This window comes from Neolamprologus brichardi, unplaced genomic scaffold (assembly GCF_056152115.1).
Source record: "Neolamprologus brichardi isolate AB-2024 unplaced genomic scaffold, ASM5615211v1 NODE_ptg000036l+_length_2141236_cov_1, whole genome shotgun sequence".
In the NCBI taxonomy this organism is placed as follows: Eukaryota; Metazoa; Chordata; class Actinopteri; order Cichliformes; family Cichlidae; genus Neolamprologus; species Neolamprologus brichardi.
In genome coordinates, this window is record NW_028270138.1 from 1,368,717 (window position 1) to 1,395,486 (window position 26,770).

General features: G+C 44.1%; 2 protein-coding genes, 1 long non-coding RNA gene and 1 pseudogene across 3 annotated transcripts in view; 3 read left to right on the forward strand and 1 right to left on the reverse strand.

Annotated features, from left to right (window-relative positions):
• Positions 1-14,306, forward strand: part of LOC148094548 (uncharacterized) — a 215,526-nt gene extending 201,220 nt beyond the window's left edge. Inside the window, exons 2-4 of the mRNA XM_087837565.1 lie at positions 12,115-12,199; positions 12,680-12,780; positions 13,225-14,306. Of these exons, the coding sequence (XP_087693691.1) occupies positions 12,692-12,780; positions 13,225-13,630 (495 nt within the window). The 5' untranslated portion in view covers positions 12,115-12,199; positions 12,680-12,691 and the 3' untranslated portion in view covers positions 13,631-14,306. The remainder of the gene's footprint in view (positions 1-12,114; positions 12,200-12,679; positions 12,781-13,224) is intronic.
• LOC148094557 (protein NLRC3-like) overlaps positions 1-26,770 on the forward strand; it is a 278,774-nt gene that overhangs the window by 7,956 nt on the left and 244,048 nt on the right. The gene's annotated exons all lie outside the window — the stretch shown is intronic.
• On the forward strand, positions 2,227-4,685 carry LOC148094558 (uncharacterized; annotated as a pseudogene).
• On the reverse strand, positions 21,448-22,146 carry LOC148094559 (uncharacterized). Its single transcript, XR_015718475.1, has 3 exons — positions 22,045-22,146; positions 21,845-21,925; positions 21,448-21,494 (listed from the first exon to the last, which is right to left on the reverse strand). It is a non-coding gene; the product is annotated as an uncharacterized LOC148094559 (long non-coding RNA).

The following is a 26,770-nucleotide window of genomic DNA, read 5'->3' on the forward strand; positions in this document are numbered from 1 at the left end:
TCAGCAGTATTATTGTAGGAACTACCTTACAAGATAAAGTGTCTTGAGGCGACTGTTGTTGTTGTTCGGCGCTGTATAAATAAAACTGAAAAACTGAATAAAACTGAAACACCAGATAAACCAAAGAATTTATTGTTGCATGGTGTCTGGAGCAGGTGGCACTACTCCAAATTATTTATGAAACACTTCTTTCATGTGGACACACAGGTGAAACCCTGGATTAACTTAATGGGTTGAAAGCTATCTTCGGTGACAGTTTATTGTCATCACTGGTGTTTTGGTAAGCAAATACGGTTACTGGAAAAATACCCCGGATATTGTCGGGTTGAGAAAATTATTTTACTGTTACTATTCATAATCATTATTGTTACTGTTGCATCACTTATGGTTTATTATCACTTATGAGTTATCATCATCCGGCGGTGCGGTCAAACGGACGGACGGGAGCCCAGCAGGTCGACTGAGTGACGTGCCAGGCAACATAGAAAGGTAAGCACCACCTGTTGATTAAAATAATATCCAAAGGTGCTAAATTGGAATCTAAGCTAAATTAAATGTTCACTCAGTAGAGCTCCTGGGAAAATGTCCATGGTGATTTTGGGTAATTAGTGATAAAAAAGTTTTGGGGAATATTTGGCTGACAAAATTTATTGCTGTTAATTCTGGGGTGACTTTTAAGTTTATAGGTTGTGTGTTTCGGTTAATATATTATGTGTTTAAGTTGACGTGTTATATTTGTTGATTGTGACGCCAGCCAAGCAAGCTTTAGATTAGGGTATTTGGCTAAGGGATTTTATTCCCAGATTGATCAGCAGAACTGGGTTCAGGCATCAGATAACAGACTGTGAGGCTTGGAGTCCACAGTGATGCTTTTAAAAAGTGTATAAATTAACCTAGACCGGGGTTGGACCCCGTAGAGCGCAGTTGTTCAGCGTGTGGCAGCGACCGGTAACCGTGGACGCGCGGTTATCTCTGGCGGCGACCAGTTAGCTCGGGTGGCCTCCCGCGGGACTTCCGACACCCGTTAAAGGCCAGGTAATCAAGGATTACCTTTATACTGTGCTGTTTGGCTGAAAGGGTTGGACCTGGCCGTGACTATTAACGTGGGTGATAGTGAGCTAAGGACGTGGAGCTCCCTCTCAAGCTGCGGGAAGCGGTTTTAAATTAATTAGGGCTTAGAAATCTGACCGCTGTCGGAGACGGCGTTCCCGAAGCGGGTGCATTGACCAGCAAGGTTGGACCTGGGCTTAGAAGCTTTTAAATTAGTCAAAAAGTTAGGTGTACCGGTACAGAAGTGATAAGAAGTGATAAGAAGTGATAAGGAACTGTTGAATAACTTGTCTTGGCATCTGGTGTCTTTTGTCAGGTCTATACATGTCCGAGTATATTAAATAAAGTGTAAATTGGCTGTGTAAATTGCTTATATTGATTATAGCTGGGTGTGCTGTGAGAGTGATTGAACGTAGAAGCTGAGTGTATGAGGTTTAAGCAGATAACTGTGTGAAAAGTGCAGTGAGAGACTTGTTGGTGAAAAGCTGAAAGACTCAATATCATGTGTTTAAACTGTGCTAAAGGTGAAGTGTTTAAGTGTTTTAAGGGTGAAACTTGTGTATGGGTGAAGTATTGAAGTGGGTGTGTCTGATGTATGTGGATGTTGTTTATTGAAGAAAGGAGCATAATAGAGCTGTTGGTGATATTACATGAGGAGGTCATTAAGAGGTCTCCTGAAAATTCTTGTAAAATAGAGTTGTTGTCTTGTTGTTAACTATACAATTGAAAATTGAATTCATTGTGTAATGTGTGGTTGATAGTTTTGTTTGGCCTAGAGCAGGCAGAAGTGTGTGGTTTATTTTTGACATTTTATACAGAGTGAGCTGTTTGATTTATGTTTTCTCCCTATTAAGAGTGGGAGAAGTGGAGTTTTTTCTATTTTCAAACTTTGTAAGTGCTGCGTGAAGTGACTGTGAGAGTGAATGTTTGCTGGCTTCGCGTGCTTAAATTGTTGCAGTAGCCTTTTGAGGAGTTTTGTGTTTTGGGGAGAACTAGTGTAACTGTGTGAGTGGGGAGAGAGACAGAGAGAGTGTGTGTATGAGGTAGCGGCTAGAGCTTAAAGGAAGTGAAGCTTAAGCAGTCAGGGTGGTTCTGACTGTAAAAAGGGAAGTACAGCGAGCTAACCTTAAGGGAGGAGCTCTAGAGCGGCCATTTTGTGTGGGTGAGGTCAAACACAGAATGGCTGACAGCAAGAAGGCGACCCCATCTGGGGGAAAGAAGTACAAGCCACTTAAGGAGCAGATTCAACAACTCAAGAAGGCCATCAGAATCACCTCTGAGGGAACTCCTAAGGAGATTGCCCGGGAGTGTAAGGTAATGGAGGATGAGGTGAAGAAATTATGTGAGGAACAACAAAAAACTTTGGAAGACAGAGTTCCCCTATATTTAATTTTCCAAAATGGAGGTCGAGAATGTGAGAAGAGGACAGAGGAACTGGAAGAGGAGCCTGTGGGACGCTTTGGCAATAGAAAAGTGAAAGCAGAAAAGAAATTGATGAAGGAAAGACATGGTAAGTGTTGTAAGTTCATGGTTATGTCCCAAGGAGTGTCTCACTGGATGAGAGAGGAAGCGGAGGAGACCAGACCAACACCGGAAAAAGAAGCCACGGCTGAAGGGACATTAATGTCTGGATATCCCACCTTGATACAACTCCAGAGTGCCCCGCCCCCTCCGTACGCCTTTCCAATGTTGACTCTGGAGGGTGGTACTCTGTGGGGGCCGGGAGGAAAAACAGGAATAGTGAAGGGAGGAATTGTGGATTTTCAGGAAGACAGTGGACAAGTGACACCTAGTCGGCCGTCAGAGGCCGCCAGTACAGGAGTGACGCAGCCTGAAGCAGTGGCAGTCACACCAGAGGTGATTCACTCTCAACCAACCGCTGGGACATCACGAGGAAGCATAACTACACGGAGTGTGATCTTGCTTCCTCCTGGGCACTTTAGCCCAGAAGGAGCTATGGAAGTAGCTCATTCTGAGGCTCCTAAGAGTGCAGATCGGGTGACACCAGAACGGGGCCGCCAGGAAGTGGCAACCCAGGAGTCATGGACTTCAGAAGAAGATACCCCTGCACCGCAGCGTCAGAGTGTGCCGTTAAAGGTAAAACAAAAGGCTTGTCAGAAGCCAGACGTTGGCGATTTGGAGGAAAATCAGTGGCAGGGGGAGGTCGTTGGAAAAACATCTACCAATCGGGAAGCCCTGAAAAAGCTGGAAGAAAAGGTGAAAGAACTGGAGGACGGGATAGTAGTAGAGAGGATAAAAGCCTTGGAGGAGGATATCCAGAAATCGACTGTAAAACCACGGAAATCGCGGGAAGCGGCGAGCTTGGGGATAGAAGGGTTCGCACCAAGGTTTGACGCTGACCTGGGCGTGAGGATACTTCGCTCTGGAAGGACTCTGGGGGACCAAAAAGAAAAAAGACAGTCAATTTTTGAAAAGAACCGGAGGCAAAGCATTGCGTTGCAGACTGAGGAAGGTGATTTTGACACAGAAGAGGAGGCAGCATTCTCTATGCCCTTGATGAAGGGGCTGAAGGGAGAACCAGTCTATCAGCCCTATAACATCAGAGACCTGGAGGCCTTGGTGAAGCAGCTACCCCCGATCACAGAGGGAGGAGCTGCTTGGCTAAGGAAGCTGAGTAGTCTCACGGAAGGAGAAGAGCTTGCCTTGGGCGATTTTAGAGCGGTTTGTGGGCGAGCCATGAGAGGAGGAGGCTTAGCCGATGTGGAGCGGATAGCAGGAACTACGTGTGCACCAAATGACGTCCCATATGAAACGGTGCGAAACGCTCTCGCTGACGCAGTGCGTGACAAATATCCGACCCCTAACACTGGCACCACACCTAAAATAGTGTGGAGCCCAGAACACACTCCTAGAGAGTTTATAGAGCATGCAAAAGAGCAATGGATTACACAGACTGGAGAACATCCCGGACAGGAGGGAGAACACAGGGCGTGGTTTCGCTCAGCGGTGTTGGCAGGTCTGCCAGAACGAGTGAGAGCTGACCTACAAAAGAATCCAGACTTTGCAGTTCTACAAGTTCTACAAAATGGGAGAGACATGTCATACACCGATTACAGTTGGAAAAAGATGAGGTAATCAATAAGAAAAAGGAGTTGGAGGAGGCGCAAGGACACCTGGTGAAATTGAAACTGGCCGAGGCCAGAGAAAAATTACATGAAAAGAAAAAAGAAAGTAAGGAGGGAGTTAAGAAAATGCTGGTGGCAAAGCCTCAGGGCGATCCGATGCCTGACTGGCCAGATCTGGACCCAAATCTGTACCCCGATGACCGATGGCCCGCCAATGGACCAAGGCAAGGACGACCCGCGGGGAATTGGGGGGCTGGTAGGTCGTACAGGGGGCGTGGTGGATCTCAAAGAGGAGGAGGACCAAGGGGTCGTGGTCTGGGGGGACCTATGCTGGACCCCAACATGTGCCGAAAATGTGGAGGACAAGGACACTGGGCTCGCAACTGTCCTACACCATGGCCCCAAGAACCATATTATCCACCCCAGGCACGTGGAGCTCCTCGAGGCAGAGCAGTCCAAACAAGGGGACATCAAGCTCCGAACCCAGGCATGGCACCGGTGGCTCAATATCCCTTGGCCCACTGGGGCGGGGAGGAGGAGCTGTACTGACGGGACCCACAGAGATCCGACAGCGTAGGAATGGCAGATCCTATGTTGTTGATGACCGTGGAAGGGACTGAAATGACCTTCCTGGTGGACACTGGAGCGACTTACTCAACGCTGAGACAAAGACCAAGCAGTGCAACACTTTCCAATCACACGGTGAGTGTGGTGGGTTTTTCTGGGGTTCCAATGACTCTGCCAATAACCAACCCAGCCCTGACAGAGCTGGGAAAACAGACATTGAAGCACAGATATGTGGTGTCTCCTCGCGTGCCAGTGAACCTGATGGGCAGGGACCTGCTCATTAAACTGGGAGCCACTATCATGTGTTCGGCTGATGGATTAACAGTTACACTTCCGGGAGGAAAACAGTTCCTGTGCCTGGGGACGCATTCAAAGAACCAGTATTTGCTACAAGACTGTGAACAATCGACAGCTGACATATACTGGGGTCGGTTGGTGGAAGAAGGCGTTCTGAGACAATACCAGCAGTGGAAACCTTGGATTATGGCCTTGGCAGTCTATTCTCCTCCAAGAGATCCATACCACGTCACCCTCTATTATGATAGGAACGATGATGAAACTTACAGGGACCAGTTTCAGTCTGAACTTGAAGGTCAGATCTGGAATGTGCGTTCCCATAACATTTATGTTGGTCCTGAAGGCGTCGCTGCAGCAGCAAAATTAACCGAAGAACAACGGCCTTGGTTCAATATGGGACCTGATTCAGCGCCCCATATTACGTTGGCGGTTCATGAGGGTTATCTGGCAAAGGAGGTGGGAACAATGGTCAGGAGAGCGCTGGACGAAGCCTGTTGGCGAGCCACTCAGATTCCAGATGTTTGGTATTCGCCAAAATGCAAAATTTATCGTATCACTTGCTTGTCAGAAGATGCAGTGAAATTGGAGCATGAACAAATCTCTAGAATCCATGGAAGAGAAAGAATAGACCATGCTGATGCAGTGGCTGCACTTGCGACTCTTCCTGGCACCTTGTGGTCAGCAGGGCCCACGGATGTGGGCCTCGCAACTTGTTCGCCTGTTTTGTTTCAGCTCAAGTCTGATGCACCAATTCGGAAACCGCAGTACAGACATAAAATAGAAGCTGAGGAGGGAATTGCAGAAACTATCGAAGGGCTATTGGAAGTAGGAGTGCTCGAGCCCTCACAATCCTACTGGAACACTCCCATTTTGCCAGTAGAAAAGCATGGGACAGGAAAGTACAGAATGGCACATGACTTAAGAGCCATAAATGCTGTTCTACGTACTGACACTGTGCGTGTTCCAAATCCTTACACAGCATTAACAGCCCTGACACCAGATCAAAAGTGGTTCACGTGTATTGATCTAGCTAATGCGTTTTTCTGCCTGCCATTACATGAGTCTCTGAGAGACATCTTTTCATTCACATACAGGGGGCGGCAGTATAGATACACACGGTTGCCACAAGGGTTTGCATTGTCCCCTGGAATTTTCAACCAGGTGTTGAAAGAGGCTCTCTCACCGTGTCACTTACCAGAGGGGTGCACACTGGTGCAGTATGTTGATGATTTACTCATTGCGGCTCCGTCAGCTTCGGTATGTACGGCAGCCTCACTCACCATACTGAAGAGATTGGCTGAGTGTGGATTCAAAGTGAGTAAAGAAAAGTTACAGTTGGTCCGACCAGAGGTAACATTTCTGGGCCGTGTCATCGCTCACAAATCTGTGGGGTTGCTTAACACACACAGGGATCAGATTTTAACACATCCAAAACCGCGTACGGTTAAGGAGCTGCTTTCATTCTTGGGGTTAACGGGATACAGCCGGCAGTTCATACCAAATTACGCAGGTAAGACAGCTCCTTTGAGAGACCTGGTGAAAAAGGTGGGTGTCCGTAACCTTAAGGCTGAACTGCCATGGACATCCGCCACTGAGTCGGCGTTTATCACACTGAAACAAGACCTGTCAAGATCCACTGATCTTGCCATTCCTAATTATGACGAAACCTTCTATCTAGATGTGTCAGAGACACATGGGGTAGTTAATGGGGCGTTGTTTCAGAAAAAGAGGGGAGGCAGAGATGTACTTATGTACGTCAGCATCAGACTGAATCCATTAGAGACAAGGCACCCTGTATGCACACAGCATGCACTTGGGGTGGCAAAAATCATACAAAAAACAGCACACATAGTGAGGGAGCATCCATTGAGAGTGCTCACCACACACAGTGTAGTGGCATATGTCAACTCACAGGCCTTTACTATGACGCCATTGACGCAGCAGAGAGTGAGTAAAGTCTTAGACGCTCCAAATCTGACATTCACACACGAAGGAATTAATATGGCAGATTTAATGGGGTCAGGAGAGCCGCACGACTGCGCTAAGAGAGCTGAAGTTGAAGAGAAAATCAGAGAAGACTTGAAGGCGGAACCTATTGTGGGAGCTGAGGACTGGTTCACCGATGGATGTTGTTACAGAGATGAGGAAGGACTGAAAGCAGGCTACGCTGTAGTTTGCAGAAATGGAACTGAATTTGAAGTAAAGGAGGCCAGAAGACTTGAAGGGCAGCAATCGGCTCAGAGAGCAGAAGTAATTGCTTTAAGCCGAGCCCTGAGACTCGCTAAAGGAAAAAGAGTCAACATTTACACGGATTCAGCTTATGCCTTTGGAGCAGCTCACGTGGAGCTTGCCCAATGGAGAAGAGCAGGATTCAGGACAGCAGACAATGCACCAATCTGCCACAAGAAGGAAATGGAGGAACTTGAACAGGCATTGGAGGATCCGGAAGAGGTGAGTATTGTAAAATGTAAAGGTCACTCTTCTGGGACTGGCATGGTGGCCAGGGGAAATCAGGAAGCCGATCGAGCCGCAAAAGAGGCTGCAGGATATAAAGGACCAAGGCAGATGGTGCAAATAAGTGTGGAAGAAGAATCAGGAGTCAACATGTTGGAAGAGGCCAGGAAGGCCCAAGAGGAGGCGGCCCCGGAGGAGAAGGGGGTGTGGAAGAGCCGAGGAGCATGGGAGGAAGGAGGTCTATGGAGAGGACCCGATGGACGACCTGTGCTGACTGCAAATCTGGCAAAACAGAAGATCACTGAAGCCCATGGGCTCGGCCATGTGGGTGTGGCCCAGATGGAGAGACATCTGTTACATTGGTGGCACCCATTTTTAAAAGACATGATTAAGGAGAAAGCCAGGACGTGCCTGATCTGTGGGAGACACAATCCAAAGCCAGTAATAAAGCCAGAAGCAGGTAAATTTCCCATTCCAGAGAGACCAGGAGAAGAGATTGTCATTGACTTTACCGACATGATCAACGTAGGCCCAGGAGGAGTCCGCTATCTATTGGTAAGTGTAGATAGTCTGACTGGCTGGCCAGAGGCGTGGCCGACAAAAAGGGAGGATGCAAAGAGTGTGATTAAGTGTCTGATTAATCATTACATTCCCAGGTATGGGTTTCCCAAGCGAATTCGGTCAGATAATGGGACCCATTTTAAAAACAAAGATTTGGCAGAAGTAGAACAGAGACTGGGGTTGCAACACAGGTTTGGGACTCAGTCCCAAGGGAAGGTAGAAAGGATGAATCTAAATTTGAAAAACAAAATAGCCAAAATTTGTGCTCAGACGGGGCTAAATTGGGTTGCAGCCCTGCCCATTGCATTAATGATCATAAGATGTTCTGTTAACCAATCCACAGGTTTCACGCCGTACGAGTTGTTGACAGGACGACAGTTTCCAGGTCCCTGGACAGCACTCCCGGCTGAGGAAAGCGTAAAAAGTAACAGAACGCATGCAGAATATTGGAAAGAATTAAAAGCTCTTGTGTCTAGTTTCACACAACAGGTTGCAGCAGGGGTGACCACGGTGGACAGGTCCGTACCCGACGCCAAGGCGGTGTGGCTGAAGGTCATCAAGCGAAAGTGGAAAGAGCCTAGGTGGACGGGACCATTCGAGGTGACGGCTCGTACCACGACAGCAGTCCGGTTGAAGGGGAAAGGCGAGACCTGGTTCCATTGGTCTCAATGTGCCGTGGCGGATGAGAGCTTGGTGGAGACAAGCTCATCTCAAAATAACACGGGTGGCAAAACAGAGGCAGAATAATCCTCTCACCCGTGCAGCGACTGACCAGTAGTCTACCTGGGAAGTCGAAGAAAGAAGAGGAGGATCGCAGAGCATCTCTTCACTCCAAGAGGAGGTGCCAAAGAGGCGTGAGGCGTGATAGGCTGGGGCTCCAGTCTAGAGTTAGAGGAGAGTATGGGAACCAAAACCACGGGGTTATGGGGAAATTGGAAAATAACTGGGGTGTTGGGATGTGTGAGTGTTCTAATATGTTTCTTTGTTTTTTGGCAGACAGGTGAATTGAACCAGACGCAGAGGTCTACTCACTCCAGAGCCCAAATTGATCGAGTCGTCGAGAAAAGTTAAGCGTGAAGTCTCAGGTAACAGTGATGGGTGCCTCAGCAAATATGGTGGACTAGAGTTAGATTATGTTAATGGGTCCACCTCTTCATTCACGTTTGATTTGTGCGAAGTTTTTAACTGTAAGGGAGCAGACAGTAGCTGGCGGGGATTTAATGTGTGGGTGTGTTGGGATTATGCTGTAAACACACATTGTGAAAGAGGAAGGCGTCCTTATGACAATTGGTGTCAAAATTGGGATCAGGTAAGAGGTTACACTGGGGAAAATTGGGAGGCGTCAGAACAGGGCCCGGAGAATGAGCTAAAACTTCAGAGAGATTATAGTCCGACCCAGAATCCCTTGACTCTGTCAATGGGAAACTGGTGGCGTCAAAACTCCTTATATTTAGTTCTGGGAGTGGAAACTGTAGGGATAGATCCAAAAAGGTTAATAAAGGTTAATTTCCTTAGTAAAGCTAAGCCAATAAAGCCTGAGGTGAGGGATAATGGGACATCACTGATAAAAATTAACAAAAGTTTAGATAGGAAAGTAGTTGTAGTCGATTACACTCGCCTGAAGCCACAAGATTTAATTGAACGTGCCACCGGGTTCAGTGACAGTAATCTCTGGCTGGACTGGGTGGCTCAAAATGCTAGGGAACAGCATGTAGATGATTGTGTTGCCTGTGCCACAGCTAGGCCTCGTCTGTTTACTGAGCCTGCGCCTCTGTATCCAGAGGATGTGTGGGGTTATAATTGTATGTTGAGATTAACTAGAGAAGCTGTGACTACAGGAGAGTGTATCACCTTATCAAGTTTATATCCACCAATTGACAAACGCACACAAATTGGATCATTCATACCTAAACGGGATAATTACACTTGTTTTGAATTTTCTACGGACAGTGTGAAATACACTGTAGGAGAAATTGACCCAAGTTGGTGTGAAAGGACGCTCACAGGAAGGACCTCAAATAATGTAAGTGACCCAAACACTATAATAGGTACATGGGCTAGAGGGGGCTTGTATTATTACTGTGGACATCACACCCTTTTGGTGCGTGTTCCTGTAGGAAGTGTGGGGACGTGTGCTATGGTGCGGTTAGGAGCACCTTTGATGCTTATAGGGAGTAAGGTAAAGGCCATTCCACAACACGACACACGTACATTGACAGCCAGACGTAGGAGACACATGTTGAGGGAGAGAAGCACAACGGGTACACACATTTATGATCCACGAACGGACTCGCCTACCTGGATTGACTCAATAGGAGTTCCCAGGGGAGTTCCTGATGAATATAAATTAGTTAACCAAATAGCGGCAGGTTTTGAGAGTGTTTTTATATGGATAACTCCGAATAAAAATGTTGATCGTATTAATTATGTTCATTATAATTTGCTGAGGCTCTCTAACTTGACCAGGGACGCCATTGTGGGATTTGCGGAACAACTGGGACCTACGTCGCTAGTAGGAGTGCAAAATCGAATGGCCCTGGACATGTTGTTGGCCGAGAAAGGAGGTGTGTGCGCCATGTTTGGTGACATGTGTTGTACTTTCATTCCCAACAACACTGCTCCGGATGGCTCTGTAACCAGAGCTCTGCAGGGTTTGAAAACTTTATCCAAAACGATGCATGAACATTCGGGAGTAACTAATGTGCTGGAGGATTGGATGACGTCTGTTTTTGGGCAATGGAAGGGTGTGTTTATGTCTGCCATGTTTTCTGTCGTTATTTTCATAGGAATTTTGGTTGTAGGTTGTTGTCTCATTCCTCTGGCCAGACGAGTGTTGGTGAAACTGGTTGAGAGGGCTATGGATTCGGGGCCAACTGGGTTGACTGGTCCGGGGTCTATGATGCCGTTGCGGGAGGTGGTCGATTGGTCCGAGGGGTGAGACAATAAGAGGAGTGTTGGCCTTTTTCAAAGGCCAAAGAGGAGGAGTGTCGGGTTGAGAAAATTATTTTACGGTTACTATTCATAATCATTATTGTTACTGTTGCATCACTTATGGTTTATTATCACTTATGAGTTATCATCATTTGATTAGAGCATTTATGGAAACTGTTGATGTTACATTAAAGTTTGTATTTCAGGTGTTAGCTGAATTACATAATAATCTTTCATTGCAGGTGCAACTGTAATCATGTTATACATATATTGCATTTTTTGTGCTTATTAACGAGTTGAAGCTCTGTCAAGTTAATTAATGGTCTGAAGCTTCGGCCGACGCGATGTTCGACCGATCTATTGGGTAAAGTGACCCACAGCTAATGAAGGATTGCCTACATGCTTACAATTCACCATATATTATGCAAGGGTATAATAAAGGCCTGTGTGCCCTCATGTTGCATTGAAGTCTGCCTGGTAACACATGACTCAAACGGAGTCAGGGAGTATGCTTTTGAAATGTCTTTGTTTGTTGAGTAAGGTCATGCACTGAGGTCAGGACACACAGGGTGCCTGCACACACACATATAGTATTTAGATAGATACTGGTTTGCTCAAAACTGCAAGTTGTACCTGCATACGTGACAGTTTGGTTCCACAGATAAGTGAAATGAAATAACAGGACGCATCTGGCGATAGTGAAGGAACAAAGGAAGGAAATACTCTTTTTTAGAATATGTCCTAGGATCTCTGGAAACTTACTGGAACTTATGCTTGTTGATTATCTGCTTGTGACGCACTATTTTAGTATATATATGACACCCAATGTATTGTTCTGGGAAGATCGAAGCTGTGTGAGATTCGTGCTCGACTTCCCATATGTATGCATATGATAATAAAATCACCGTTTGACGCATCTTCCTGGGACTTGGCAGTCGTTTGTCTTCACCTCAAATTAAGAATCGGGACAATATATAGCTGACTGGCTGTGCTGAATGTAGGAAGTTTAACAGGATCTAGACGGCAAACAGGGAAACTCCCTGGCGTTGAATGTTTCCATTGTTCATATTCCAAAGAAAACAATGTCAGAGCTGAGCTCCAATCAGTGTGTTCTGATCTCATCAAATATCCGTCAGTTCATGAACAAACATTCTATTTTCACTTTTAGGGTATACACAGAGGATTATTTGGTGTCAGTCGGACTGCTCACAAAAACACTGCTGATTGCTTTCATCTGAATTCATCTAATCACTGTGAGTATGACTTTGTGTATTTGACAGAAAATGAGAAAAGTTAATGTTTATTAGTTAACCTTACATGTAAATGCTTCTTTCTCTAACCCCCTACTTTTTTAGAATCTGTTTTTCATTGTTTCTCTGCTCTGTGTGTTTGGAGCACTGACTGTGGAAATATGAGTAATGTCACAGATGCTCAAACACACTGAGCATCCATTTTTAAAATGTGTTTTTAAAAGATTAAAGGCATGAAATTAGAAAGGGAAGTTTAAGGGGGGAAAAGCTGCAGAGCCCTTTGAAGGAAATTTTTTAAATAAGGTCTGTCTTCCTGGAAGTGTCTGACAGGATGGAGCACGGGGACAGTAACATGATCAGTGGACACTATGATGGCATTTGTATCATGTTTATTGCAGTCTTCAGCCTTTGTGCTCACTGATGGACAAACAGAGACGCTCCCACAAACAGAAACACGTTCTTCTCTCTCTTTTTCTTCTTCAGTTTGCAGACACCATGGGTGCTCAGCAGTCCACCATGGATGCTCAGCAGTCCACCATTCATATTACAAACAAGACCCGGGGCTACACCCTTCGTAACCCCAGGTGACTACACCTTTGTTCTTCTGTGTTTACTGTGGTGGTTTCTAAAGTGGGCGGGATTTATATGTAACCCTACAGTAAGTTTCCACAAATTAAAGATCTATACTGCATGAATCTTAAAGCATATTGTTTTGGTTTTATTTTACAAACTCATCCATTTTGACCTTTCGTACTGGTGAGTGCTGCTGAACTCAAAAGCTGATGAATTAAAAACAAAAGAAATGCACATAAAATGAAACAGAATTGGCTCAGCAGCATCACACCTGTGTTTGTGTGCAGTGACCACACAGGAAGCTGTAACAAAGACACTTAACACATCTGCATGTTACAGTAATACCCCTGTCCATGTTTCTTACTCTAAAGACATTGATTCACCTGACTCATGATGAGGAGTATGGATCCTGTTTGAATAAAAATGTTAATTCATGTTTTCTTTTTTCTGACTAGTCTGCATTTTGTTAGCGGATGTCGCCAGATTCCTTTGCCAAGAAAACTTGAGCCTTCTGAATCTGGCAACGCTCTGTTCTCTGGCAGCACCGGGCATGGATCTGTTGGAGTCTTCACCTATGATCTCTACAATACGGCTACAGACAGAGCTGATAAGAAAATAGCCGTCATGTTCTCTTTTGGCTACAGCCGGTACTCTAACTGGTTTGCAGTCGGAGTCTTTGACAGGGAAACAAACTGTGATTATGATCTTTTTGACAAGATGTATTCCAGAGATGAGAGAGGGTTTGTCAGAGGAAAAGCTGATGATCATGGTCCTGATCTGAAATACAGAGATGATGGTGTTGACGTTACATTGGGCATGACAAACTCCAGTGTTGCAACACTGAAAGTTGAACAAATCTAATTATTAAAATGAGAGGCTTAAATGAGAGGTTTTATTGTTCTTAGGGCAGATCTAGCGAAATGGCATGGTCACCCTTCATTAATATTATCTGGATTTACTCACCCTAAGGCTGATGATCAGGATATCAGATGGTTAAGGGCCCCAGGGCTTCCCTTTCTTCTACAGAAAATGATCCTTATAACATCTAGAGCAAAGATATGCCAGTAACACACAACACTGTTGTAAAAAGGACATCGGATTAAGGCTGCAGCTGTTTGAGATTGTGAACCAGCTTCACAGTACAGAAAACTCAAGTTAACCCTGAAGTTACCTGAATAAGCCAAAATCCTCTGGAGTTAAAACCTTTAGTACTTTAAAAATTAGCTTTGACACTGAATCATTAAAGATCAGCTAAAGCAGGCACAACATGGTCACATAGACGGGATATATGAGTTGGATAACTGGTCAAATCAGACTGAACCTCTCCACCAATATTTTTAAAATCCTTACTAAACTGTGAGGGTGTAGTGTAAGATTTTAGGCATTTAATAATCTGTTATTGTTTCTGCTGGAAATACTTTCTAAGAAATACTGATGTTATGTTTCCTGTGATAACTTTAAACAAACAAATGCTTCTTTGTTTGTTTGTTATTTTACCCTGAACATCAATGAAGAAATAAACCAGACTTTAATGAAACCCGTCTCTTTGCTTTATTCACTGACATTTCTTCCACTTTATTGATCTGGTTTCATTTTGTGAAAAATGTGTAATTCCTTCAACAATACAAATCTAATTTTGACACACATGTTCACAGTATTGCTATATAGAAAGAGCAGTCTTGGTCTTCCTTGGTCTCTTGTGTTCTGGGGGCCTCTGGATGGCTGGAGCCTTGATCTCCTCCATACCTGCTTCATGCCCTGGAGGATGGAGCTGTGGCCCCCCCCACACCCTCTAGCAGATCATTACATGAAGGAACCTTTTAAAAACAAACGCGTTCATGCTCACAGGTGTACACACGGGTGCTCACACACACAAACTACACCCTTTTTGGCTCCTACCTCAAAGCACACTGTGCTGTCGATCCTACGTGCTGCACAATAATGTTTAATATTTAGTATTTACTGTTATAGTCACGATGATGATGTTTATTATATTGCTCTCTTTTTTGCTTGTTTTCTCTCTTTTTTTTCTTTCTCAACAGGTGATCCAGGTGATTGATATATATCTGTAACAACTTTTTTTACACTAGGATTCTGAATCTTCATCAACAGTTTCCCACTTCTTGTGATATGGTCAATTGTTCTACCTGCACTTTTTTTCCTACTCAACTGTCATCCTCTCAATCCAAATTTGAACTTCCCACATTAATTCAGCTATGTTCCATGATCACTAAATTAAGATCATCATCGTGTATACTTGATCCACTGCCCACTAATCTTGTTAAACTTTTACTCCCCTCTCTTGGCTCATTGATCACTAATATCGTTATCAGACATCAGATTTCAAAGAGGAATAAATTTGGATACCATCGGCATAAAAGTAGAATGGGAGGGAGAGCCTTCAGTTTTCAGGCCCCTCTTCTGTGGAACCAGCTTCCAGTTTGGATTCAGGAGACAGACACTATCTCTACTTTCAAGATTAGGCTTAAAACTTTCCTTTTTGCTAAAGCATATAGTTAGGGCTGGACCAGGTGACCCTGAATCCTCCCTTAGTTATGCTGCAATAGATGTAGGCTGCCGGGGATTCCCATGATGCATTGAGTTTTTCCTTTCCAGTCACCTTTCTCACTCACTATGTATTAACAGACCTCTCTGTGTTGAATCATATCTGTTATTAACCTCTGTCTCTCTTCCACAGCATGTCTTTATCCTGTCTTCCTTCTCTCACCCCAACCAATCACAGCAGATGGCCCCGCCCCTCCCTGAGCCTGGTTCTGCCGGAGGTTTCTTCCTGTTAAAAGGGAGTTTTTCCTTCCCACTGTCGCCAAAGTGCTGCTCATAGGGGGTCATATGATTGTTGGGCTTTTCTCTGTATCTATGAAGCGCCTTGAGGTGACTTTTGTTGTGATTTGGCGCTATATAAATAAAACTGAATTGAATTGAATTGAATGATCTTTATTGTTACCAAGGGATCTGACAGCATACAGAATGAAGCAGATGTTTCTTCCAGTGTAGTAAGTGTATATGTGGATGAATGTCTGCTGTGATGCTGTGTGTTGTAGGTTTGGCATACGAGAGTTTGTGGTCATCAGCCCTGGAACCAACTGTGAGGCCGTCATCAGTGAGTCGAAATGCAACCTGCTTCTAAGCTCTATTTCCATCTCTCTGGCCAACAGTGGCTGGTAAGTTACGGTCATCGCGCATTAGTGCCTCCTGACAGTGTGATGTGTGTTCATGTTTGACTTTTAAGTGTGCAGCTGAAGGAGTGAGTTTGTCCTTTAAGTGAGCGTGTGGTGGATCCAGTGAGCGTCCTGAAGCTTGTGTTTTGATGCAAACCTTTGTTCTCTCTCTCGGTACCACTTTCACAAACTTGATCTTCACTTTCGCTGTTTTGCTGATGAACCCAGCGACATCGCTCCTGCAGACCTGGCTCCTCCCTCCTTCTTCCCTCACAGAATGTCTAACCAATTAAAATCCTGGTTTACCTCTGTCATGTCAAGGAATGTTATTTTACTGTCACTGTGTTATTATTCACATGTACGGTCACTATTTCATCATTACTTCATTAGTCTGCATCACTTATCATTATCATTATCAGGTTAACATCAATATTATCACGTATCATTTATCATTTAGTAAACCTGCCAGAGCCAGAAGAAGCACATTCTAGATGCAATACTATCATGCAGAGCACCAGCATTGTGGTAGGTCCGCAGTAAAGTCAGATAAGGACACTGAACTTTCGTTGGCCTGGACCTATAATAAATCACACTCGAGTACACAGTTGATATGTTCCCAAACACCGATGACGGGAAACATCTGGTTTCAAGTCTGGGAAAAGGTTGTTGTTGTTCTGATAAGGTGACTTCCAGGAATTGTTCTGACGTCATAAAGGCTATAAAGCTTTCTGTAAACGGGCAGAAAGAAGAAGACCAGCTTCCCGCACTGTATAATAAGTGTGTGTTTAATAAATCACTTTTTGGACACCCCCTAGGACTCTGTCTGCGCTTATTTTTCCTTCCCAAATCAAAAAGAACCTTACACCTCTAATTTTCTCCAGCTCAATGAGGATAAAACTGAAATCCTTCTTATTGACACCAAATCCAACCTTTTGAAGGCGAACCATTTCTCTCACCATCGATAACTCCACAGTTTTCTCTTCTCCTCAGGTTTAGAGCTTTGGTGTCATCCTAGACAGTTCACTCTCCTATAAATCTCACATCAATAATCTCACCTGTTCTCCCTGTTTCCATCTACGTAACATTAACAGATTACGTCCTTCTCTCTCCACCCAGTCTACGTCCATTCTTGTCCACAGTCTCGTTACCTCCCGTATTGACTACTGCAATTCTCCCTCCATAAGCTTCATCTGGTTCAGAACTCTGCTGCTCGCATTATCACCAGAACCCCTCCTACATCACCTGTTCTTCAGGAACTTCACTGGCTCCCTGTGAAATTCTGAATAGTGTACAAACTTCTGCTCACCTTCAAGGCCCTTCATAACCTCGCTCCTCCTCACCTGTCTGACCTGTTCAGCACCACCTTTTCTGCCTGCTAACTTCGATCTTCTTCTATCCAGCTTTCTGTGTCTTCCTTCAGCCTCAGCACCATGTGAAGCAGAGCTTTCAGCTGCTCTGCCCCCAGCCTGTGGAGCTCTCTACCCCCAGTTATAAGAAACACTGGTTCTCCCCCAGTTTAAATCCCAACTCAAAACCCATCTGTTCAAATCTGCATGTTCACTGTGAACCTGTTTTATTTTATTTTATCTCTTACTTTTGTTTCTATTGCTCTTCATTGTGTCAGTGTTCTGTTATGTGTTTTTATCTATTGTACAGTGTCTTTAAAGGTGCTTTATAAATACAATTTATTATTATTATTATTATTATTATTATCATTATTATTATCATCATTATTATTATTATTATTATCATTATTATTATTATTATTATTATTATTATTATTATTATTATTATCATTATTATTATTATTATTATTATTATTATTATTATTATTATCATTATTATTATTATTATCATTATTATTATTATTATCATTATTATTATTATTATCATTATTATTATTATTATTCTGCTGGAAGAAGATTTTTACTGCAGATTTAGATTCTCTTTTATTTTTATATTTTTACAAATGCAGTTTAATGAACACAATATTTTATATTATTTCACTTCCAATCTGAAAAATGTTAGAAAAGCCTTCAAATGAACATGGTCTCGTCAGCTTAGCCGTTCACTGGATTCAAACCCCCAACCTTCTGATCCTGGGGCAGCCACTCTACCTACTGACCTCACACACGTTTACATCGTTGAACAAGTCTGTGCTACAGAGCACGCTGTATATACAGTGTATACCTGTTATCAGGTTGCACTCCCTTCATCGTGGAACTTCACCTGCCTGCCTCCCTGCCAGGTCCGTTTGCGTTTAGGTCAAAAATCCTTGCAACAGTACACATACAGAAGGTGAAAAGCTGGATTTATGCACACAGCGCTGCTGCTGTCTTCAGCAGGAGCAAATAGAAAATTGTACTGAGTAGTCAGTATAAGCTTTTAGTGATATAAGTTTATTGATGATAGAATACTGCATGATGACCTTTTTCTTGTTTAGAACTGATTGTTCTTTATGAAACGTGTTTGGATATTTGTATCTGAATCTTTCTACAGCGATAGTAAGAAGTTGAACAAGCTGTTCTGACCTTGCACACACACACACAATCACATACGCACATGCTCATGTCACTGAACGAATGTATTCATTTCTCTTGTATAAATAAAGAACGCAGACGGTGACAGAGCACAAGTCCGTGAGTGTCTCTTACGTGTAGGAGCGCTCTGTCACTCGTCCTCGCGAGTAAAGACAACTGCAGTGTTTGTGTTTTCTAACTCAAGTGTCTCAGCTGAAGAATTGCGGGGTGATTTAAAGAAATCCCCTGTCATTTAAATTGGTCCTTCGAGCTTAGCGATGGAAACAACAGACACGTTTCTGTGACTCCAATGAGGTCTGACCGCTGTATCTTGAAGTCGTGGGAAGCCAGCACCGAAGTCTGTCGACAGCCCTCTCCAGGTAGAGGTGAAAGACATGGGACGTGAAATTCGGGTCCAGGCCGGTGCTTTAATTCCACGACGCTGGGATTCAGCCAGACGACCTGACAACCAGCAAAAGACGACTGAGGGTGAGAAAACACTGTTTGGTCTTAACCCTTTAAGACCTACCATAGAACCAAGTCCGCCAGAGCTTATATTATATGTTTACATGCTGTGGAGCCATTTTTGGGAGCATTTCAAGTTGCTATACATCAATACAACCATTACAGCCTAGATTTTAATAATATGTATGAATTAAGTCCATAGTAATTACATAAATTGCAAAAAAGTGCAATAAACTACAAAAAAATTGAAAATCGTTTTTGTTTTTTTTAACATATATTTCTAGTTAGAGAAATTTAAGAGGCTTATCCCTCAAAACTGTAAATACAAAAAAGTTGCACAAAGTAGTTTCTAACAACAGGAAATTTATTTTGAGTGCCTTCATGCGTGGGTTCCCTCCGGGTACTCCGGCTTCCTCCCACCGTCCAAAGACATGCAGCTTGTGGGGATAGGTTAATTGGATAATCCAAATTGCCACTAGGTGTGAATGTGAGTGCGAATGGTTGTCTGTCCCTGTGTGTTGGCCCTGTGACAGACTGGCGACCTGTCCAGGGTGTACCCTGCCTCTCGCCCTATGACAGCTGGGATAGGCTCCAGCGCCCCCCGCGACCCTGAAAAGGATAAGCGGAAGCTGATGGATGGATGGATGGATGCCTTCATAGTTTTATTTTTGAAATACACCAATTTTTATACACTGCAGGAAAAACGAAAATAAATATTATAATGCAAATTTGCAAAAAAGCAGCATATGCATCAAAATAAACTATTTCCAGCAGTGCAATATGAGTCCTAAGCATCCCAGAAACCACACAGAAAGTCATAAAGTCAAAGATAACTTTTAAAAACACCAGTATAGGCTCATGAGGCCCTGATGGTAAAAAACTACATTTCCGCGAAAATGACGTCACTTCCGGTTTCGGGCAGGTCATGGCAGACATGCGATAGTTCACGCTGACGTCTAATCCAATGTAGGAAGTGTTATGAACAGCTGATCGGATCGGCAAAGCGTGTTTCTGGAATATTATGTTTTTGTTGCTGCAAGTGCTTTTTATGCAGTTTTTGCAAAGCTATATGTGGAAGGAAACCGTGACCGAGGACAAGCTGATGGCATAAGATGTAAGTACAACTCCTCCGGTTTCATATGCAAAAAAAGTTATTGCGCTAGCTCACGTGGTTGCAGAGCTACCGGGATTTAAAAATAGTTAAGCAAAACAGAGCGTGCCCACTCCGACCGGTTTTAAAGGGTTAAACCGCCGGAAAGGTTTAGAAGAATGCGCAAAATAGGTTAGAAGTAGCCGGAATTACTTCGAGAAATGCGCAAAACAGGTGGAAGTAGCCGCAATTACTTCATAAAACACGTGAAATAGGTTGAGTTCGCCGAAAGGAACTCTGTTTAGATTGGTTCTAGAGGTAGCCGTGAAATACCTCGTGACAAAATAGGTTTAAGTTCGCCAAAAAGGAACTGTGTTTAGACTGGTTTTAGAAGTGGCCGTGAAATACTTCGTGACAAATTAGCGCGCAAATGTCTATCTGTGTGTATGTATATTAAATAATATAATATAAAATAAGAGAGTGTGGATAGAGGACGTGAAGACGGCTTTGCAGCTGCTGGGGGTGAGTAGCTGTGTGTGTGACAGAACTTTGCATGCCCATAAAAGGCAACTGCCTGACTGTGTGAAGTATGCACCAAGAGAGAGAGAGAGTAAAATCTGGGCAGATGAAGCGAATGGATGTTTTCAGAAAAGAAATAGTAAGTGGATGTTTTAGTTTGTTAATACAGGTGGATTTCTCTCAACCTGGAGACCTGAGTACAGCGGCAAAAGGACAGATTAACAGAATTGGGACGACAGACAGGCCAAGCTCTGGCTCAAAATTTTACAGCTTGACCTCTCACTTTGTCCCCACCCTGAAAAGAAGCTTAAAGGACATCTTCTCCTCCAGTTATCGGTTACCATCACTGGAAATTTTCAGGCAAGTTTTTGGCTGAATTGTTGTTAGCACCATGTGTCCCTGAATCTCACAAGCAAGCTCTAACTCATGGAATGCTGTTATTTAAGGTGGGAAATCAAAATTTGGGAAACATAATAAAAACACACACACAACCAGAGAAATGTATGAGAAAGGCACGTGTTAGAGAAATGCCTTGTTTGAGAAAAAAACGCACACACACGCAATCAGTGGATCTGCGTTCGACTACTCCGCCTAGGTTGCACTGTCGAGCGCAGATCCACTGAGCGCAGCACAAGCTAGCAAGACAGAAGAAGCTAAACTCGTTGCAACATGACAACTGCCTCAACGCAACCCGAAACCTCCCCCACCCTCATTCGGATCTGGTGTTTGGAACTATCTTGACCCTGAAGGTAAGCGCGTCATGGACTAAAGTAAAACAGTATGTCAGATGTGCCACGCAATGCTCAATTACATTGGTGGGAACTAGTGCGTTAGCGCAGTTAGCTCATTAACGTGTTAGCCTTTGTTCCTTTTGCTCAGCAGGGTTTCCATCTCACAGTGTGATTTAGCAGGTGGGGGAAGCTAAAATCAGCTGTAGTGGCTCTTTGTAGAAACTGAAATCAACAAGATGATAATCAGCAGGTATTTCATGAGCTGTCCTGGCTGATTTCCAGCCTCTACACTGACAGGACGCTGTTTACACCGTCTTTTTTCTACATTTAAGCTGAAATTCATATTCCTCTCTGTTACTCTTGATGTAACAGACCACGAGCACCACAGCCATTGTGCGTCAGTCGCACACAGTTCTTTACTGTAACCTGATAATCCTGCACTAACCTGCAGAGGACTTTCATGTGCTCTTTAAGTAACACAGTTTGCTTTGCAGCGTGTTTCACAACATGAGAACATGAAGACTTCCATGGAAGCTTTCAGTTTCTATCAAATGCCACTGAGCAGTCCTTACCTTTAAATATAAGCTCTCCTCTTCCTGTCCTGTATTCTTTCTCCATCTCTGAGTGAAGTTATCTCAAACTCGTTTCTGTCCCTGTGAAATACAACAGCTGGACCTTTAGCTGCAACACACTGTGAGACAAACTGCACAACAACAGCTTGTGTGTTTGCTGCTGTTTGTTGGGCTGATAGAAACGTTGCAGTTGAAATTACCTGCACAACATGTTACTCCCTTTATGCTCGATCGTCTTCTGTAGGGCTCATTAGATGCTGAAGTACCGCGGCCACAACTTATGGACACCTGCAGTCGTTCCAGAGCTGTGCCAAAGAAACAAAACCACACAGCGGCCCACTTGGACCTGTTACTGTGGCACACGTCATCTCTTTGTAAATGGACTGATTCTTATACAGCGCTTTTCTACTCTCTCGGAGTACTCAAAGCGCTCTATACAACACGCTACATTCACCCAATCACACCCATTCTCACAAGCACTTTATCTATACTTAGTGCTATCTAACTACATTCACACTCCGATGGACGCATCGGAGAGCAACTTGGGGTTAGTATCTTGCCCAAGGATACTTGACATGCAGACTGGAGGAGCCAAGGATCGAACCACCAACCTTCCGATTAGTAGGTGACCTGCTCTACCTCCTGAGCTACAGCCACCCCATGTATGTGACGTCCCCTGGTGATTATTTCAAAGAGGGCTGTACGCTCAGAGTGACAGAAACAATAACTCTCTGCAAATTTGTTGAACCAAAAGTAACAAGAAAATGTAAGAAGTCCAAAGTACAGTTATTTGTTTAAAATGTAATGAGGAAAAGTAAAAAGTACTCCAGTAAAGCACAGATACCTGAAAGTTCTACTTTAGTATAGTAGAGTACAAAGTATTTGTACTTTGTTACTTCCCCTTTGTGATGAACCTTAACTGAGGCGAGTGAGTCGTGCAGCTCTTTGTTCTGGGCTGTTTGCTGACCTCTTGGATGCGTCGTGGCTGGATGCCCGGCCGCTCCGAGGAAGGTTCACCTCTGTTCCATGTTTTCCATTTGTGGATAATGACTCTCTCTGTGGTTTGGTGGAGTCCCATAGCTTTAGACATGGCTTTATAACCCTGTCCACACTGACAGATCTCAATTCATTCGTTTCTGAATCTCTTAGGATGCTGGCATGATGTGTGGCTTTGGAGGATCTTCTGGTCTGTGACACAGTTAATTTATCTTAATAATAAACACTTTCATTTAGAAAGTGCATTTTGTGTTGACTTGTGTTGTTGTTGTTGTGTAATATTTAAATGTGATGATCTGAAACATTTAAGTGGGACACTTTTTCACACCACTGTATGTTATTTTATTTATTATATATTTCTTTCTTTTTGTGGAGCGATCGTGATCGGCCACCTAGACCAAAACTGCCAGGGCCGATTTCCTCCCAGCCCTGATTCCTCAGTCATTCTTGTGGGCTACATCTCTCAGACCATGAAGATTTAGACTCATTTTACATAGCGGGCCACATACAGCCCACTGTATGCCGGACCAGTGAAACTCCCCTTACTGTGTAAAGAAGTGACATATTTAACTCTACATGATAAAGAAAAAGCTGCTGTGACAAAGACAGAAATCTGTTGTTACGGCTCTTTGTGCTTAAATCGTAAGAAATAAATGTGTAAAATTACAGAAAAAAGCCCTGACAGCTCATTGCTCACACTGCAGTTTTTTCCTTTGGTTTTTTAAACTGTAGTCACAGAAATTTCTGTAGTAAAAACTTTTCTGTCATTTAATTGTCATTTGCTTGATGATTTTGTGTAGTGTTAAATATCAACACTTCACCGAGTTCCTTTGATTCCTCCGAGGCATCGATGGAAGACAAAACACTGCTCAGTAGACCATTTAACTCTTTATTACTTCTAGGAGGGAGATGCGTCCTGCACGACACGTTGATCTCAAAATGCTGCTGCGCCCCTGACAGTTTAATTACAGAAGCTCTCTCACTCTAGTCTAAACAGTGTGTCAGGAACTTTCCACCAGAGATGGTCCCGTCTTATCTACTTTTTCCCAGGCAAGCGTGAGTGAGACAGCGTTTGACTTCCAGGGACACTTGGTCTAAGGCCGTGTCCAGTTAATACTACACTATATGGTTATGTGGCAGAATTGAGGCACTTCAAATCCTTTAATCCCAACAGTAGCATGAATTACAATAAAGGAGGTTTTTATCACTAGGAAAGCTGTAAAACTTATCTCGGGGGCCAAATATAATTGTATGAAACAGTTGTGGTTTGGAGCCTGTTTCTACCCAATAAACCATCACACAGACCCACTGAAAGCTTCACACATGTCTCAGGTTATCTGTGTGCAGTTACCTGGAGCGTCAGAAGCTTGAAACTTGCTCCACTCTGTCTTCATCGCTGTGCTCTGCACACTGGTTGCTCACCGCATCATGTGCATGTTCTCAGGTGCTTTTGGCTAGAATTCATAGGATAGACACAGACAGGGTTCATGAATGCCTGTATCATAAAATAATGGAACGGGCAGAATACATATATCCTCAAAATCATTCATATATTTCCTGCTTTTCAGGAATGGAGGTGGTAATTAGCCTTTGGCGCAGTTGTTGACCCATAACCAATGATGAGCAGCTTACATCACTGTCACTGGGACAGTGCTGCACTGATCCCTTCCTGAGAGCCATCTCAATGCAAGCACAGAGAGTTAAGTCAGGTGTTTTTTCATGCGCTTTCATTATTTCTTTTGACTAAGGGGGAGTGAGGTCAAATTTGACCTCAGGCATGTCATGAATACTGAAACCTGGGCTGACTGAACTGACCACAGCTTCTGACTTCAGCATCACTGTGTCACATCACAAGAGGCCGACTGGCCCACAGATCTTGAAACTTCTCCTCACTGTCACGTCTTGAAGCCTGTTTGCTGCTGTAGGAAACACGTTTTATGGAGCTGCGAGCTGACTCAGCAATGTTCTGTTCACTCTTTGACACACCCTGCTAATTTCACCCTGCAGCGCTCCCCTATTTCCCTGGACATGTATCTTTCAGCTAAACAGATTTGTTCCCACCGTTGCCATTGCTTCAACTTCAGCCTCATCGGTGCTACCTATTGTTGAGTCCACAGTTGAACATTTTCCTTAAATAATGCACTTTATCATTAGAAACATTTTCCATGGATTCTGTAATTAGTTTGATTAATGATTGGCACGCTGTGACAATTCCACCTGGAAGTTTGGCTTCAACACCTCTGAGTCGGCGTCCATGGAAACGCCACAAACTTTGAGATGGTCCATAGTACTCGCTGTAGTCACGCCCCCGAGCCGCGCGCTCCGCTGTATCTCCATCACAGTTAACACTTCTCCGTTTTGGTCATGTTGCCACTACATGAATCACCTCAGAAATGCCACCAACATTTCACTTGGACACAAAAGCACTTTGAGTTGTGCATAAGTTTGAAATAACTTATTGTAGTTGCTCATTAGCACTACAAACACAAGCGTAAGAGTTCAGTGCGGCTGCACTCTGCAGGCTGCCCGTGCACTAAAGAACTCTGGGTAACACACTATCCATTCACTCGACATCCTCATGAATACATTCACACTGCCAACATTCTGCACATCGACACATCTAGTAATATAGAAGGCCCCGGTGCTTACGCTCTTTATGTCCTGGTTAACAGTTCGCTAGGTGGAGCAGTTTGACACGACAGCTTCATGTATACCAGGGGAACTTTTTTAAGCCTCATAACTGCTGCGTTTCTGCTCGTCAGACTCACCTAATGAGATGACTGGAACTGTTTCTTTTTGGCGAGGTGTCTGATGTCAGCTGGCAGTGATGATAATGATGCTGCTCGAAGCTGCTTTTCCAACTTTGGGTCAGTTAGTCTTGAGCAGAAGCGGCTCTTAGCGAGAGTCGGTTTTGAAAAGAACTGTTCAAAGTGGTGAGTTGTCCCAAACAGAGATGCAAATTCATGGCATGTGTCCTCAGGATGGGAAAAGCCTCAGCATGTTTGTGAAAGTCCAGCAGAGAGAGGTTGTTGCACTTAGCTTTGAGGTCGTACTTGTTTTGCAGCCCAATTATTTCCTTTTGGAAAGTGTCTGGCACATCAGATGGCTGCACATTAAATGGCGTAGCAAACGTGTCCAGTTCCTTTTGGATGTTCTTCACATCTTGAAACCTCTCCTGCCTGAGTGAGTTTTGCACACTCACTGGCATATTCAGTTGTAATGTCAGACTTTTGCTCTTGCAGGGTGGGAAAGTGTACAGTGTTTCCCTTTTCCAGTTGTCCTTGCCACAGCCTTAACTTCACTTCAAATGATTCCACATTTGAAAGCAGAGAGTTGATGAGCTGGTTGGGACCTTGCAGCTTGATGTTTAGCTCTGACAAGTGCTTGGTGACGTCCACCATGAAGCCAGATCACTGAGGAAGTTGCCATCACTGAGCTCAATGAATGGCTTCCCCTTTATCTCCATGAAGCGTCTGACTTCTTCCCACAGTGCATAAAACCGTGCAAGCATGTTTGCACAGCTCAGCTGTCGCACTTCACAGTGATAAACCAGATGGCTGTACTCTGACTCGAGCTCGCTGAGTAACGGTTGTTCAGCCCTCTGCTTTTGTTTGTGGTGGACACGGCAGTTTGCACCACAGTGTCAAGCTTCAGGGAATGTGCTCTTTGATGTATGATGCAGTGGCATACAACTAAATCACTTGCATCCAGACTCAGACGCCTCGTTTCTTTTTGACGAATGCAGTCAATCCTTTCTGCGTGCTAACCATTGCGGGTGCTCCATCAATGGCGAGCCCGCTCGACCTTTCAAATGGCAGTTCAAATTTGTTCATGGCCACAGCAACTTGTTCAAACAAATCCTCACCTTTAGTAGTGCCGTGCATGGCTTGCAAAGACAGCAACTCCTCCTTCGTTTCACAATCTCCCGCA